General features: G+C 48.0%; 1 protein-coding gene across 1 annotated transcript in view; it reads left to right on the top strand.

Annotated features, from left to right (window-relative positions):
- Positions 1 to 1,570: 1,570 nt before the first annotated feature.
- AIRE (autoimmune regulator) overlaps positions 1,571 to 17,231 on the top strand; it is a 29,623-nt gene continuing 13,962 nt past the window's right edge. The window contains exons 1-2 of the mRNA XM_032865513.1: positions 1,571 to 1,645; positions 1,788 to 1,856. Coding sequence (XP_032721404.1) covers positions 1,571 to 1,645; positions 1,788 to 1,856 — 144 coding nt within the window. The remainder of the gene's footprint in view (positions 1,646 to 1,787; positions 1,857 to 17,231) is intronic.

The following is a 17,231-nucleotide window of genomic DNA, read 5'->3' as shown; positions in this document are numbered from 1 at the left end:
CCAGTGTGTCCCCTGTGGGCTGTCCCTCCCGCCCAGGGCCCCCCACCACCTTGGAGGGCCCGGTGGGCTTCTCTCCACAAAGGGGAAGGCAGGGGGCCTGAGGTGGGCTGGAGGGCCCCAGGTCAACCCCAGGTGTGGGTCCCTCAGACACCCCCGTGCTCTCTCCTCCCATAGGGTCCCCCAGACCCCTTCCTGTGGTCTCCCCCGATGACACCCCCAGCGCAGGAGGCCGGGAGCAGTAGGAAGGGCTCACGGATTTCGCAGGTAGCCTGCCACGGCTCCTCCTCGGGGGACAGCTCCGGGTCGGAGCGGCCCAGGGCCTCCACACTTGGGGTCCCCTCAGGCGAGAGAGCCATGACACCGTGACGGGGGCTTCCCAGAAAACGCCTGCAGTCGAACAACTGGGGGCCAGGGGTGTGGACCGGCAGGAGAGTACTGGGGTGGGGGTTGCGCAGGGCTCCCACGTGACGCCTGACGTGCGGGGGGGGGGGGGGGGGGGGGGGGGGGGGGGGGGGGGGGGGGGGGGGCGGGGATGGCGCTGCGGAGGGGTGTGGAAACCCTCACTGCCAGGGGGTACTGGGTGGAAGGGTGAAGGGCTCATGCGGGGCACTCATACTGGGTGGAGGTTTGGGGGTGCGTGGGGGAGGGGGGAGGACCGCCCTCAGGATGGGTGGGGTTAAGAGCCCACTTCTGTGAGGAGGTTTAGGGTGTGGGAGGAGGGGGGCGGAGTTGGGGGGCAGCTAGTGAGCTGGGTGGGGGAGGGGTGCTGGGGGCGGGGCTTAGGGGCTCAGTGCTCCGAGCGGGGTGGAGGCGGGGCTCTCGCAGGGTAGGGCAGGAGGGGCAAGTGTCAGGGTGAGGGAGTTCTCTGCTGGCTTGGGTAGCTGGGGGGTGGCTTCCAGAGCGGGGCTGAGGAAAAAGGAGCCAGGGGCATTTACTGCGGGTGGGATGGGCCCAGGGACAGTGGGTGGGGGGCTGTGGTTGGGAAGGGGACACCTTTGAGCCCTCCTGGGGACTCCGCAGGGGCCCAGCCTCAGGACGGTTACAGGGCTGGGCAGATGTTGGGGTGATACCAGGGGAGGGGTAGTAACTCCCTTTCCCCCAGCTTGGATGTGGGCCCAGTGACTTTCCGGTGAAAAGTGCAGAATGGTGGGGGGGGTAATTCTGCACGGACCCCCGCCTCTGCTGGGTGACCCGGCTTGACTTCCTCAGTGACAAGGAGGGCACTCCTGCTCTGGGGTCTTCCTCCCAACAGCCCACGAGCTCTAATCTCTCGACCCATGAGAACATCCGCGGAAGATTCCAGTAGAGGGACTTCCTGCAAGGTCCCGCCCAGGCGTTCTCCAAACCGCCAAGGTCCTGAGCAGAGGCTAAGGTCGTCCACAACACGGTCACAGCCAAGAGGAGCCCAGGGAGACCTGCGACTGAAATGTCCCGCGGGGTCTTGGGAGGGAAAAGGACGGGAGGGAAATGGGAGGAAACAGGAGTGCACCGCGGCCAGTTAGCGTGGGTGACGGTGTGTCAGCGGCGCTCGTCGGTGGGGACAGACCTCCACCTGCCAGGCTGTCGCCCGATGACAGAGGATAACGGGGCAGCTGTGCAGTCTGTGGGAAGCTGGGACTTCGAGCTCGGCAACCTGACTGTAAACGTAAAAGTACAGAACTTGCTGGAATTATTACTGTTGTTTTACGACGCAGTGTCGTCAGCTGTCGTCCCCGCGGTGCGTTATGTTCTCAGGACTTGCTTATTTTGTACCCCGGACAGTGTGTCTTTTGGCCACCTCCACCCAGCTCGTCACTGACCCCTCGTCCTCCCCCTCCAGCGACCACCAGCCCGTTCTCTGCGGCCCTGAGCGCAGGGTGTGTGTGTGCGTGTGCGTGTGGCTGTGTGCGTTTCGATTCCACACCTAAGAGAGCTCGTATGGGGAAGGCAATTACAGGGTTTCATTCCTATGTAGAATTTAAGAAACAAAACAGAGGAACGCAGGGGAAGAGAAGGGAAGGGGAAATAAACTTAAGACCAAAACAGAGAGAGAGGCAACTCGTAAGAGATGCTAAACTCTGGAAATAATCAACGTCGCCAGAGGGGAGGGGGCGGGGGGGGGTGACTGGGGGACGGGCAGGAAGGAGGGCTGGATGGGACGGGAGCTGGGTGTTGTACGCCGCTGACGAGTCACCGAACTCTACCTCCGAAACTAGTTAATACACTCTGTGCTAATTGAATTTAAATAAATTTAGATAATACGAAAAAGAGGTCATATGGGGTTTGTCTTTCTGTCTGACTTAACTCACTCGGCATAATGTCCTCAAGGTCCTTCCACGTTGCAAATGGCAAGATTTCCTTCTTTTTAGGGCACACGGTAGCCCTGTCCGCACGCCGTGTGTTTTCTCTCCATCCTCCCACCAACACTTAGGTGGTTTCCAGGTCTGGGCTGTTGCGCACCGTGCCGCAGTGAGCACGGGGGTGCACGTCGCTTTTTGAGTCAGTGTTTTTGTTTTCTTTCGATTGCTGAAGTGCGATTGCTGGGTCGTAGGGCAGCTCTGTTCTCAACTTTTTGAGGACCCTCCACACTGTTTTCTAGAGCGGCTGCCCCAGCTTGCGTTCCCGCCAGCAAGAGGAGGGCTCCCCTTTCTCCGCATCCTTGTCTTTTTGATCCTAGCCACGCTAACAGGTGCGAGGAGGTCTCACTGTGGTTTTGATTTGCATTTCCCTGATTCGTGATAGTGAGCACCTTTTCATGTGCCTGCGGGACATCTGTCGGTCTTGTTTGGGTAAAAGAGGCGCTATGCAGATCTGCCGCCCGTTTTTCAGTAGGATTGCTTGTTTTACGGGTAGTGTACTGTTGTGTCCCTCGTCTGTTTTGAACATTGACGCCTTATCAGATAGGAAACTTACAAATTTGGAGTTTTAAGGTTTCGGTTCTTAACGTTCAAGTCTTTAACCCGTGTTTGAGTTTATTGTTCTGTGTGGTGGAAGAAAGTGGCCCTGTTTAATTCTTTTGCATGAGGCTGACCAGTGTCCCCAACATCATTGATAAGAGAGACTGTCCTTTTCCCGTTGTAAATTCTTGGCTCCTTGGTATAAATTAATTGGCCACACACCCACGGGTTTACTTCTGGGCTGTCTGTCCTACGTGTGTCTGCCGATCTGCGTATCTGTTTTATGTGGCCTCGCACCGTTTTAAATATCACAGCTCCACGATACAGTTTGAAATCAGGAAACACAACGTTTGCAGCTTTGTTCTTCCTCCAGATTGCTCTAGCCATGTGGGGTCCGTTCTGTTTCCATACACATTTTGGGATAGTTTGTTCTATTTCTGTGAAAAATGGCTATCGGAGTTCTGCCAGGGGTGGCACAGGGTGGGTAGACTGCTTTGGGTAACGTGGACATTATAATAATATTAGTTACGCGAACACAGGATATTTAAGATACCCTTATAAATAGTTAAAAGTATTTCTTCTAAAATTGTTTATTTTTGACTTTTAACATTTTTTTAAAGATTTATTTATTTATTTTAGAGAGCGCGAGAGCACGGGCGGGGGCTGCAGAGGGAGAGGGAGAGAGAGAAGCCGAGCAGACTCCCCACTGAGCGTGGAGCCCCAGGCGAAGCCCAACGCGGAGCCCGACACGGAGCCCGACTCAGGCTCCATCCCACGACCCTGGGATCATGACCTGAGCTGAAACTGGAAGTTGGACCCCTAACCGACGGTGCCACCCAAGTGCCCCCGGTTTTTTTAATTTTAAATTTAATTTTTTGCAGTGGAACCGTCTCTGTTGCTCTCCCCTCCTCTCCTTAGCTTGGTTTGGGTGTCATTTAGCAAGGACACCGGGGACGAGATCATCACAGGGACGCTGGGCCCCAGCGTCGCTGCTGAGCCTCCGGGCCTATTCACCTTGTTCTAGAGTCTGGAGGATGCCGGGCTCCTTGCGGGGCTGCAGGGGCCGTTCTGGCTTCATGGAAGGGACCGTGTTCTTGCTGTGGGGCTCACGCGGCAGGAAGAGCATCTGGGGGGTGGCAGGATCCGCCGGTCCTCCCCGTGTGGGGCGGAGGCTCACAGAACGTTCTGCACGGGGTGGGGGACAAGTGCTGGTGTGGCCCCAGGATGCTCCCACGCAGTGGCCTTGCTGTCTGTCTGGGAGTCCCTGGGTACCCTATTGCAGCGGTCTGTAGGAGGCCACAGAGAGCAGGTGCCCTGGTGGTCTGGAGACAGACCCCAGAGGAGCTAGCCTCTTGGTGACCAGCTCAGGTCCTAATGCCATCCCCAGGACCAGACCATGAGATACTCGGGCTTCTCCTGCTGGCTGCGGGTGCCAGGCCTCTGGGGATCTCTGGACACCTGTTCTCGCCCGTGGAAACCCCAGGAAGCCTAACATCACACACGTGGAGAGTCCCTTGTGGGAGCAAAGGGCAGGACCTAAAATAGGCTCTGTCCACCTCCATGGGAATTACTGGATGAGCCCTGCCGGTGTACCCGGCCTCCTCCAGGCCCCACGGGGCCTGTTTCGAAGCTGTCCAGGTGAACCCTGGCCAGGCCTGGGTTCCCACAGCTGGGGCATCCGCGGGGGGCGCGGCGTGGGCGTGGGTCAGACACACCGACAGCCTTTGCAGGAGCCCCCACAGCCCCAGACCACGGAGGGCATGGGAGGAGGGCCCACGTGCCCGGGGGTCACTCTCAGGGGGCTGCCAACACCCTCTTCCGGCCGGACGTGTCACCCACAGCTTGATCCTGGCGGCAGTTGAGGGAGGACAGGGAAGTTGAGGTGCTTTCGGGCGTCGTCCAGACTCCAGGGGGCCCCGGGCCGCCGCAGGGTGGTCACGTGTAGCCAGAGGGACTCCCAGCCCGGCCCAGGTGCCCAGCAAGCGGGCTGCTCGTGTCCTGGGACTGGGGAGAGACAGCCCCCGAGTCAGCCCGCGTGCTGTCCTTCTGTTTCTGCAGCGGCCCCAGACATAGCAGGAGGGACTCGGGGGTCCCACTCCAGGCAACCGGAGAAGGTTCTCGGGCAAACGAAGCAAGAGAGGGGGCCTGGCAGCCGCGGCCAAGTTGGCTGTCCCCTGGAGAGCTAAGGGCAGACGCCGGCACGTTTGGGAAGAGATCGGGCAAAGTGTCCTTCTGGGGGCTGGGGTTCGAGACCCTTTCCTTTTACTCCAGATGCCAGGTGAGGGTCCTGGCTGCCTGTAGATCGGTCAGGCCGAGGAGGCGGAGAGACAGTGCCCGGGCAGCGGGGGCTCACAGCCGTCACTCTCCTCCCAGGACGGCAGGCTCCTGGGGAGAGGGGCTGCCTCTCTCTGCTCGGTCTGGAGCTGGTTTCCCAAACTGGTGTTCCGCGACCTCACTTTCACGTGCCGTGTCTGTAAATGCGCTGGGAGGGGAACATTCTTTGCTAAGCACGTTAAGGGAGCGCATTAAGCACATTTCCTGTAGGACTTCCCAGAGACTAAATGAACCCCGTCTGGCCGCCAGACCCTCCCGAGGCTCCCTGTGACCGGGCTTCGGAAGATGGGGCGGAGCTGCCAGTCCCCCGCCTGGGCTCATGGGCTGCGGGGACAAACGACGCCAGGCTCAGAGCTTCCGCCACAGAGGCAGAGGGGAGAGACGAGGCGGCCAAGCCTCCCAGCTGGGTCCCCGGTGCTCCTGCGGACACCGAAGACCCCAGACGAGGCCACTCTGTGACCCGAGTGGAAAAGGCCAGCTGCGCTTCCAGCTGTGCAAGCGGGTGCCCCCCACAAAAATGACCAGACAAGCCCCTCTCCTGGCTAAGACGGGAGACTGCCGCCTCCTCCCTGCCTCTGGATGGCCTCTTAGGGGCACAGGCCCCAGAGCCCCAGAGCGGCGCCCCTTCCCCACAACACCCCACTGTGCTGGGCGGGGGTGGGGGAAATGGGGCGGGGTGGAGGGGGCCAGGGGGGAAGCCGGCTCCACTGTGCTGGGTCTCACTGCCGACTGTCTGTCCTTCCCTTACTGATCTGAGCACTGCTTGAACATTAAAGACACTGAATCTCATGTCATCCGCAGGTGTTGGCTGCCAGCCTTCTCCTGGGCTTGTCACGGACGTCTTCGTGTTCAGCGCTATTTGTATACGTGACTGTCCTGCATCGTGAAGTCACATCCAGTGGATTTTTCCTTCGTGATCTCCAGTTTTCCTACTTTAAAAGTTCCTCTCCATCCCAAGAGGAAAAAGACATTCATCTCGATCTCTGTATTGTGTTTCATTTTTGCTACTTTCGTCTTTATTCAGAATATTTGTTGGTGTTTGGCACGATTTTTGCAAAAGATTTGCCCTTCGTCTCAAGACTGGGTACGAGGACCCCATCCACTCAGTCACACGAGCGTGTTAGAAGTGACACGTGTGTGACGTCATCAGTCCTCGGGTGTGTCCGGGTCCTGCTGTGTGGGGGCTGGGATCCCAGACATGGTGGCGGCTCCAGCCCCCCACCCTCCTAATGACCACACACGTGTCCTGGTAGCACCACAGTCTTCAAGAGGGTTTTGTGCCTGTGCCGTCACCTTCCCAAAGAACACTGGGGTCAAGTTCTAAAGCCCCTATACTGATGGGATTGGACTCTGTGAGCCTCATAGATTAAGGAAGAACAGACTTTAAAAAAAAAACAATTAAGAAATGAAGTCCAGAAACATGGTATATTTTTCTGTTTCGTTCTTTTTTTTTTCTTTCTAAAGATTTCATTCATTTATTAGAGAGAGACAAAGCGTTCGCAAGCAGGGGGAGCAGCAGAGGGAGAGGGAGAAGCAGACACCCCACTGAGCAGAGAGCCCGATGCGGGGCTTGATCCCAGGACTCTGAGACCATGACCTGAGCCGAAGGCAGAGGCTTACCCCACGGAGCCCCCCAGGTGCCCCGTTTCTTTCTTCTGCGGGTGCTGCAAATTTCTTATCTTTATTTCTAATTATTTGATGTTTCCTTGGTATCGTGAATATTTTCCACTACCTTTTATTTTCTATTTTTTAAAAAAATCCTTTAAAAAAAAGTCTTTCACTATTTTCTATTTTTACTAGAAAAATGAATGCAGCTGCATCTCACAGAGCCGCGGCCACACGGAAGTGTGGTGACTGCGCAGGGAGCGCCGCCCTCCCCGGCCTCACGGGGCGTGTGGGCCCTTCCAGGTGCCCGGGCTTGCTTCTACCCTTGCTCTTCTCCGCGATGACGGCGTCACCCTACACACGCTGCGTGGTCACCTAGAGCCCTTCGTACTCGTGGGGCAGATCCCCGCTCACAGCCCGGCTCCCCGGCTGGCCTTTCCCTGGCCCATGGGATGCTCTGTCTGGCTTCTGACCGCTTCCCTTGAGGGACACTTGGGTGGTTTCCATTCCTCAATCCTCATGCATCACTGGCAGGGGCCTCCCCACCCCTGCAACCACGAAGCAGGTCACATCTGTCCTTGGTTCTCTGCAGACTCAGCAGGACAGGGGCAAGTAGGGACGAGCCAGCCCCACCGTGTGTTTTGGGAGCAGAGAACACTGGCCCCCCTGCTGGAGAGGTGCCTCCCCAGGACCGCTGCTCCTGTGGCTCCTCTGTCTAGAATGCTGCTCCCCGGACTCTGCCGCTCGGGTCTTTACTCAGAACTGTCTTCTCAGTGGTCTCCCTCTCATATCTGCAAACCCTGCCCCTTCCTGCTCCTTGCCCACTTCTCTTGTCCTTTCTGCTTCGGTTTCCTCTTCTGCATTTGCCGCCTCTAGGTTCAGCCCGGGTCACTTATCCATCTGTTTATTGTGAGTCTCCTGCTAGAGTAGGAACTTCTTGGGCAGCGACTTTGGTCAGTTTTGTTCTCCCAGAACAACGTCCGGCTCAGAATAGCTGTTAAATAAATGCTTCTGCGCTCCACGCTGCGTGCACACCTGACACACCTGGGATCTTGGAGGAGGGAGCAGGCTTGGTGTCCTCCCACTGAAACCTTGTGCTCAAAAACGGAACTGCAGAAACCCCAGAACCTTCTGTCAAGGCAAAGACCACTTGGGCAGCCATGCACCAGCTGGAAAGTGTGCATTTAATATATGCTTTTAAAATAACAGTGTCACCTTAAAGATGCAAACGTAGTGATCCAAAGGGGCACATGCACCTGAATGTTCACAGCAGCCAAACTATGGAAAGAGCCCAGATGTCCATCAACAGATGAACGGATAGAGAAGATGTGGTGTGTATATATATACAATGGGATACCATGCAGCCATCAAAAAACGCCCAAATCTTGCCATTTGCAATGACGTGGATGGAACAAGAGGGTATTATGCTGAGCAAAATAAGCCAATCAGGAAAGACAATTATCACATGATCTCCCTGATATGAGGAATTTGAGAAACAAGACAGAGGATCACATGGGAAGGGAGGGAAAAATGAAACAAGATGAAACCAGAGAGGGAGACAAACCATAAGAGACTCTTAATCTCAGGAAACAAACTGAGGGTTGCTGGAGGGGAGGGGGGTGGAGGGACAGGGTGGCGGGATGATGGACACTGGGGAGGGCGTGTGCTATGGTGAGGGCTGTGAAGTGTGTAAGACTGACGACTCACAGACCTGCACCCTGAAACAATAATACATTTCATGTTCATAAAAAAAATAGAGTCTCACCCTCTACAAAGAATTTAACTTGCACAAGTTTATAAACGGCGAGCAAGTGGCAAATATAGAATTTGAACCCTGAAAAAAACCGCAACTTCCGTGTGGGAAGAGGGATAGGCACACTTTACCCTATTCCTACTGCTAAGTCCCATAAAACCCCTGGGTGTTACACACAAAATGAATATAAGAAGACTCTGAACAGTGGAGAGAAGGAAGACCAACCTCCCAAGGGACCTCGGAACCCAAGGATTAACATGGTGATTGTTTCCCTGGTTTGATTTTTTTTTTTTTAATTTTTGCCTCATATCCCAGGCCTGCTACCAAAGAAGCCAGCAATCCAGAAACACCAACAGGCACAGACCAAAAAAGCTACCCAATCAGTGGAAGGTCTGAAGAGCATAAAAAGGCCGGCCTCCCGTGAGCAAGAAGGCGCTCTTCCTCCCTGATCACCCTGAACTGGGGCATTGGTCTTTTCTGGCCTCCAGGCTGGACTGAAACATGGGCTTCTCTTGGGTCTCAGACCTGCCGCTTTCAGACCGGAGCCTACACCATCCACTCTGCCGGGTCTCCAGCTTGCTGCCTTGGGTCTTGGAACTTCTCAGCCTCCATAATCCTGTGAGCCAATTTTTAAATAATATATATGCATTCTGTTGGTTATGTTTCTCTGGAGATCTTCTATGGCAGCTCTTATAAGAATGCTTCCATGAGAAGTTATGAACACATTAGAAACAAGTGGAAAAATAGCAAGTCCCAGACAAGAAAAAGTCTCAGTGAAGAAAGAGAAGATGAAAGGAAGAACCCAGTGAAAATACAATAGCCAAATAAATAACAACTAAATAAATAATTAAACAAACAAACAAACAAACAAACAAACAAAAAAACCAGAACTTCATGGAGGGATCAGAGGAAAGACTCAGTGAACTCGAAGATAGAACAGCGGTACCAGGGGCATTTGGGTGGCTCAGTCGATTAAGCATCCTACTCCTGATCTCAGCTCAGGTTTTGATCTCAGAGATGAATTAAAGCCCTGTCAAAAAAAAAAAACAAAACCCACAGGTACCCAGTCTGAACCACACAGACATAATATACTGATAAAATTGAATGGAACCCAAGGGACCTGGGTGGCTACAGACACAGGATATGTCCCTTGGAGTCCCAGACAGAGAAGAGAAACTGCATGAAGCTAAAAAGTACATGAAATGATGACTGTAAAAGTCTCAAATTTTGGCAGAGGTCATAAAGCCCTATAGATTCAACAATGTGAACAAATCCCAAATAGGATAAAACCAAAGAAATTCAGTCTGAGACACATCATAGTAAAACTTCTGAAAACCAAGGACAAGGACAAGGAAATCAATGAAAGAGATCTGACATTATACCTATAATAGGAGGAACAGTTCAAATGACACCAAGTTTCAGAGATCATGGAGGAGAGAAACATTTTTCAGGTGTTGAAAAAGGAGAACTACCAACCCAGAATTCTGTGTCCAGTGACCATGTCCTTTAGGAATGAAGGAAGAGCCAAGAATTCTCCAATAGAAGAAAACTAAAGGAATTTGTCATGAGCAGTCCTACCCTAAAAGAATATCAGGACAAAAGGAAATGATTAAAGAAGGAGTTCTAATGGGGCACCTGGGTGGCTCAGTGGGTTAAGCCTCTGCCTTCAGCTCAGGTCATGATCTCAGGGTCCTGGGATCGAGACCCGCACCAGGCTCTCTGCTCAGCGGGGAGCCTGCTTCTCCCTCTCTCTCTGCCTACTTGTGATCTCTGTCTGTCAAATAAATAAATAAAATCTTAAAAAAAAAAGAAGGAGTCCTAAAACATCAGCAAGAAGGAAAGAACAATGAAAAGAGTTAAAACGTGGGTGAATACATTTCCTTTCTTCTCTTGAGTTTTACAGATTTATGTTTGACAGTGGAAGCAAAAATTATAACGCTGTCTGATGTAGTTCTAAATGTACTTAGAATAAATATTTCAGGAAATCATATTATAAATGAGGAAGCTAAAAGGATGTAACGTGAGGCGAGGTGACTATACTTTCACACAAACTGGGAAAATGTTGACGCCAGCAGATGGTGATGAGTTATGTAGATAACATGCATAATAGCATAGATAATATGCATATCAGATTCTAGATAGATAACAGCATACCAGAGCAGCCACCACAAATCTATACAAAAAGATACTGTAGACAAATCACAATGGGATCCTGTAAGATTTTCAGGTAACCCACAGGAAGGCAGGAAAAAAGAAACAGAGAACGAACAAAAAGAACAAAATTAAATGGTGGATTTAAGCCATAACACATCAATAATCACATTAAGTGTAGATTTTTTTCTAAGTAGACTAGACCAGTTAAAAGCCTAGTTGCACAGAGTAGATTTTAAAAACGACTGCCTGTAGGCTGTGTACAAGAAATTCACTTCAACTATAACAATATAGGTAGATGGGAAGTAATAGGGTGGATGGGAAAAGATGTGGAACGCTAACATGGACCAAAAGAAAGCATGGTGGGGTGTCTGGGTGGCTCAGTCATTAAGCCTCTGCCTTCGGCTCAGGTCATGATCCCAGGGTCCTGGGATTGAGCCCTGAATCGGGCTCCCTGCTCAGCGGGAAGCCTGCTTCTCCCTCTCCTACTCCCCTATTTGTGTTCCCTCTCTCACTGTCTCTGTCTCTGCCAAATAAATAAATAAATAAAGACTTTAAAAAAAGGAAAGAAAGAGAACATGGCTATCTTAATACCAAATAAAGTACAGTTCAAAGCAAAGCAAATGACCAAATGACTAGAACAATGAAAACTGACTCTTTTATCATTACATAGTGATGAAATGGCTAATCCACCAAGAAGACATGAAAACCTAGACAAGTATGCAATGAACAATGAAACTGAAAACAATGTGCAGCAAACCTAACAGAAATGAAAGGAGGAGCAGACGAATCCACAAGGCAACCAGAGACATCAGCACCCCCCACTCAGCAATAGCCAAAACAATCAGCAAACACATAGGGAGACCCTACATCACCATCAGCCAACAGCCAACATCTCATCAACATTTACAGAGTGTCCCACCCAACAGCAACACATGCACATTTGTTTCAAGTGTGGATAGTTGTATACAAGATAGACCGCATCCCGGGCAATAAACAAACCCCAACAAACTTAAGAGAAGTGAAGTCATATAACATGTCTTCTGATCACACTGGAGTCCAACTAGAAATTAAGAGCAGAAAGATAACAGAAAAGTCTCCAACTGCATGAAAACTAAACATCACATTTCTAAATAATCCATGGGTTAAAGAGAAATATCAAAAAACACATTGAATTAAATGACAATGAATAAACAACATACCCAGCATTGTGGGTGGTAGCTACAGCAGAGCCAAGAGGATGCTCTAGTGCTAATGCAGACATCAGAAAAGAGGAAACATCTAAGCAACAATCTATGCACCCTCAAGAATCTAGGAGAGGGTCACAAATCAGGTCTCAACTGGTACCAAGAGCTTGGAATTATTTCTTGCATATTTTCAGACCATAATGCTTTAAAACTTGTACTTAATCACAAGAGGAAATTTGGAAGGAAGACAAATAGAAAGAGGTTAAAGAGCATCCTATTAGAGAATGACTGGGTCAACCAGAAAATTAAAGAAGAATTAGAAAAAGTCATGAAAACAAATGAAAAAGAAAGCACAGCTGTTCAAAACTTTTGAGGTGTAGCAAAGTCAGTCATAAGAGGGAAGTACATAACGATACAAGCCTTTCTCAAGAAACAAGAGAAGTCTCAAATACACAATCTAACTGTACACCTAAAGGAGCTGGAGAAAGAACAGCAAACAACAAAGCCTAAACCCACGTGAGTAGAGGAGTAATAAAGATTAGAGCAGAAATGAATGAAATAGAAACCAAAAGAACAGTGTAACAGATCAACAAAACTAGGAGCTGGTTCTTGGAAAGAATTAATAAGATTGACAAACCCCTAGCCAGACTTATTAAAAAGAGAGGGAGAAAGAGAGACAGGACCCAAATTAATAAAATCATGAATGAAAGAGGAGAGATCACAACCAACACTGAAGAAATGCAATTATAAGAAAATGTGATGAGCCATTATATCCCAACAAATTAGGCAATTTGTAAGAAATGGATGGATCCCTAGAACTATATAAACTACCAAAACTGAAACAGGAAGAAATAGAAAACCTGAACAAACCCATAACCTAAAAGGAAATTGAAACAGTCATCAAAAATCTTCCAACAAACAAGAGTTGAGGACCGCAGCCTTCCCAGGGGGGAATTCTAGCAAACATTTAAAGAAGAATTAATACCCATTTTTCTGAAGCTGTTTCAAAAAATAGAAAATGAAGGAAAACTTCCAAACTCTTTCTATGGGGCCTACATTACTTTGATCTCAAAACCAGGCAAAGACCCCACCAAAAAGGAGAATTACAGACCAATAACCCTGATGAACATGGATGCAAAAATCCTTACCAAGATACTAGCCAACAGGATCCAACAGTACATTAAAAGGATTATTCACTACAACCAAGTGGGATTTATTCCTGGGCTGCAAGGGTGGTTCAAAATCTGCAAATCAATGTGATACACTAAAGTAAAGAAAGAAAGGACAAGAACCATATGATACTCTCAATAGATTCAGAAAAAAAAAAAAAACATTTGATAAAGTACAGCATCCTATCTTGTTTAAAACTCTTCACAGTGTAGGGATAGAAGGAACATATCTCAATATCATAAAAGTCACAAATGAGAAGCCCACAGCAAATATCATTCTCAATGGGGAAAAACTGAGAGATTCCCCCCTAAGGTCAGGAACACAGCAGGGATGTCCGCTGTCACCACTGTTGTTCAACACAGTGCTGGAAGTCCTAACCTCAGCAATCAGAAAACAAAAAGAAATAAAAGTCATCCAAATAGCAAAGAAGAAGTCAAACTCTCGCTCTTCACAGATGACATGATACTCTTTCTGGAAAACCCAAAAGACTCCATCCCAAAATTGCTAGAACCCATACAGGAATTCAGCAAAGCAGCAGAATTTAAAATCAATGCCCAGAAATCAGTTGCAATTCTATATACTATCAATGAACAGAAAAAAGAGAAATTAACAAATTGATCCCATTTACAATTGCACCAAAACCTCTAAGATATTTAGGAATAAACCTAACCAAAGAGGCAAATGATCTGTACTCAGAAAACTATAGAACATGCATGAAACATTGAGGCAGACACAAAAAACGGAAAAAGTTCCTTGCTCTTGGATTGGAAGACCAAATATTGTTAAAATGTCTATGCTACCTAGAGCAATCTATACATTCAATGCAACCTCTATCAAAATACCATCACAGGGGTGCCTGGGTGGCTCAGTGGGTTAAGCCTCTGCCTTCGGCTCAGGTCATGATCTCAGGGTCCTGGGATCAAGTCCCGCATCAGGCTCTCTGCTCAGCAGGGAGCCTGCTTCCTCCTCTCTCTCTCTCTCTGCCTGCCTCTCTGCCTACTTGTGATCTCTCTCTAAATAAATAAATAAATTCATTTAAAAAAATCACAATTTTTCACAGAGATGGGACAAATAATACTAAAATTTGTATCAGACTCAACACCTAAAGAACAAATAATCCAGTCAAGAAATGGGCAGAAGACATGAACAGACATTTCTCCAGAGAAGACATACAAAGAGCCAACAGACCCATGAAAAAGTGCTCCACATCACTCGGCATCAGGGAAATACAAATGAAAACCAAAATAAGATCCCACCTCACACCAGTCAGAATAGCTAAAATGAACCAGTCAGGAAACGAAAGATGCTGGCGAGGATGCAGAGAAAGGGAGCCTCCTGCACTGTTGGTGGGAATGCAAGCTGGTGCAGCCACTCTGGAAAACAGCATGGAGGTTCCTCAAAAAGTTGAAAATAGAGCTACCCTATGACCCAGCAATCACACTACTAGATATTTACTCCAAAGATACAAATGTAGTGATCCAAAAGAGCACCTGCACCCCAATATTTATAGCAGCGATGTCCACAATAGCCAAACTCTGGAAAGAGCCCAGATGTCCATCCACTGATGAATGGATAAAGAAGTTGTGGTTCATCTACACAACGGAATATTACTCAGGTATCAGAAAGGATGAAATCTTCCCATTTGCAATGATGTGGATGGAACTAGAGGGTATTATGCTGAGTGAAGTAAGTCAATCAGAGAAAGACAAATACCATATGATTTCACTCATATGCGGAATTTAAGAAACAAAACAGAGGATCATAGAGGGAGGGAGGGAAAAATAAAACAAGATGAAAGCAGAAAGAGAGACAAACCATAAGAGACTCTTAATCATAAGAAATGAACTGAGGGTTGCTGGAGGAGGGGGTGGGGGGATGGGGTAACTGGAGGATGGGCATTAAGGAGGACACGTGATGGAATTAGCATTGGCTGTTGTATGTTACTGATGAATCACTGACCTCTACCCTTGAGACTAGTAACGTACTGTATGATCATTAACTGAATTTATTTTTTAAAAGGTTTTATTTGAGAGAAAGAGAGAATGAGAGAGAGGGAGAGAGAGCATGAGAAGGGGGAGGGTCAGAGGGAGAAGCAGACTCCCTGCCAAGCACGGAGCCTGATGCAGGACTCAATCCCGGGACTCCAGCGTCATGACCTGAGCCGAAGGCAGTCACTTAACCAACTGAACCGCTCAGGCGCCCCCTAAGTAACTGCATTTAAATAAAATAAAATTTAATTTAGAAAAAGAACCTAGAAGAAAAAGAGCAAAATAAGCCCAAAATGGGCTTTGGGAAAAAGAAAAGTATTTTCCTCAAAGTATGGGGAAAGGAATAATAAAAATAAGAGCAAAAATCAACACAAGTGAAAACAAAAATAATAGAGAATATCAGTACAAGCTGGTTCTTTGAGAAATTTTTTGAAAAATCAACACATATCGGGGCACCAGTGTAGCACAGCTGGTTGGATATCCAACTCTTGGTTTCAGCTCAAGTCATGGTCCGGGTCCCGGGTTTGAGTCCCGAGGTGGGCTCCAGGCTCTGTGTTCAGCAGGCGGTCTGCTTGAGGTTCTCTCCCCTCTCCCTCTGCCGCTGTCCCATGTCTCTCTCTCTCTCTCTCTCTCAATTTAAATAAATAAATCTTCAAAAAAAAAAAAAAAGAAAAGAAAAGAAAAGAAAAATCGATACGTATCTAGCAAGACTGACAAAAAGAAAACAAAAATTACCAATATTGAAACTGATACAGGGGATATCACTACAGACCTTGAGGACATCTAAAGGAAAATAAAAGAAAACTATGAACAACTCTACACTCATAAATTTGACAATTTAGTTGAAATGGATCAATTCCTTGAAAACCACAAAGTGGCACAATTAACCTATAAAATAGGTAATTTGAATACCCTATGACTATTTAGGGAATTGAATTCTTAATTTTATTTTATTAAAGGATTTATTTATTTATTTGAGAGAAAGAGAGAGAGAGAGAGGTGGGGAGAGTGTGGAGGGAGAGGGAGAAGAAATTTTAGCAGACTCCTTGCTGAGCTCAGAGCCAGATGCGGGACTTGATCTCAAGATCCTGACATTAGGACCTCAGTTGAAACCAAGAGTTGGATGCTTAACAGACTGTGCCACCCAGGGGCCCCAGGGAAATTGAATTCTTAATTTTAAAACTCCCCAAAAAGATTTCTCCAGGCTCAGATGATTTCACTGGGGAATTCTATCAAATATTTAAAAAATAATTAACATCATTTCTACACAATCTCTTCCAGGAAATGAAAGAGGAGGGAATTTGCCTTCATTTTATAAAGCTAATATAATTCTGATACCAAAACCGTACAAAGATTGTAAAAACAACAAAAACAAACCAACAAAAAACTACAGGCCAACGTATCTCATGAAAATCATTAAGAAAATATTAGCAAATCAAATTCAACAATTTATGAAAATAATTATACACAATGACCAAGTGGAGTTTATTCAAGGGATGCAAGAGTGGTTCAATATTCAAAAATCAATCTATGTAATCTACCGCATCAACAGACTAAAGAAGAAAAATCACTTGATCATATTAATCAGTGTAGAAAGAGCATTGGACAAAATTCAACACCTGTTCATAATAAAACCTCTCATAAATATAAGAATGGAAAGGCCTCTGAAAATTGATAAAGAAAACTTACCAGAAACCTGCAGCTAACATTATACTTAATATGCAAGAGGATGTTTTCACCCTGAGATCAGGAACAAGGCAAGGATGTCCAGTCCCATCACTTCTATTCAACATAGTGCTGGAAGTCCTAGGCAGTGCAATAAGGCAAGGCAAGGAAATTAACAGGCATATAGACTGGGAAGGAACAGATGAAACTGTTTCTGTTTACAAATGACATGACAGTGTTTGTAGAAAATCCCAAAGATTCTATAGCACTTCTAGAACCAATACAGGGAGTTCAGCAATGCTGTGGGATGTAAGATGAACATGCAAAAAAAAAAAAATCATTTGTATTTCTATGCACTAACAATGCACAAATACATGGACATCAAAAGTAGAATCGCAGAACTATTTACCCTTGCTCAAAAGATTAACTGCTTAGGTGTAAGTCTAACAAAACATGTGTAGGACTCGAATACTGAAAACCACAAAACACTGATGGAAGAAAT

Source organism: Lontra canadensis, unplaced genomic scaffold (genome assembly GCF_010015895.1).
Source record: "Lontra canadensis isolate GAN:19392208 unplaced genomic scaffold, GSC_riverotter_1.0 scaffold29, whole genome shotgun sequence".
NCBI classification, from domain to species: Eukaryota; Metazoa; Chordata; class Mammalia; order Carnivora; family Mustelidae; genus Lontra; species Lontra canadensis.
This window is presented reverse-complemented; position numbering and strand designations above follow the sequence as displayed.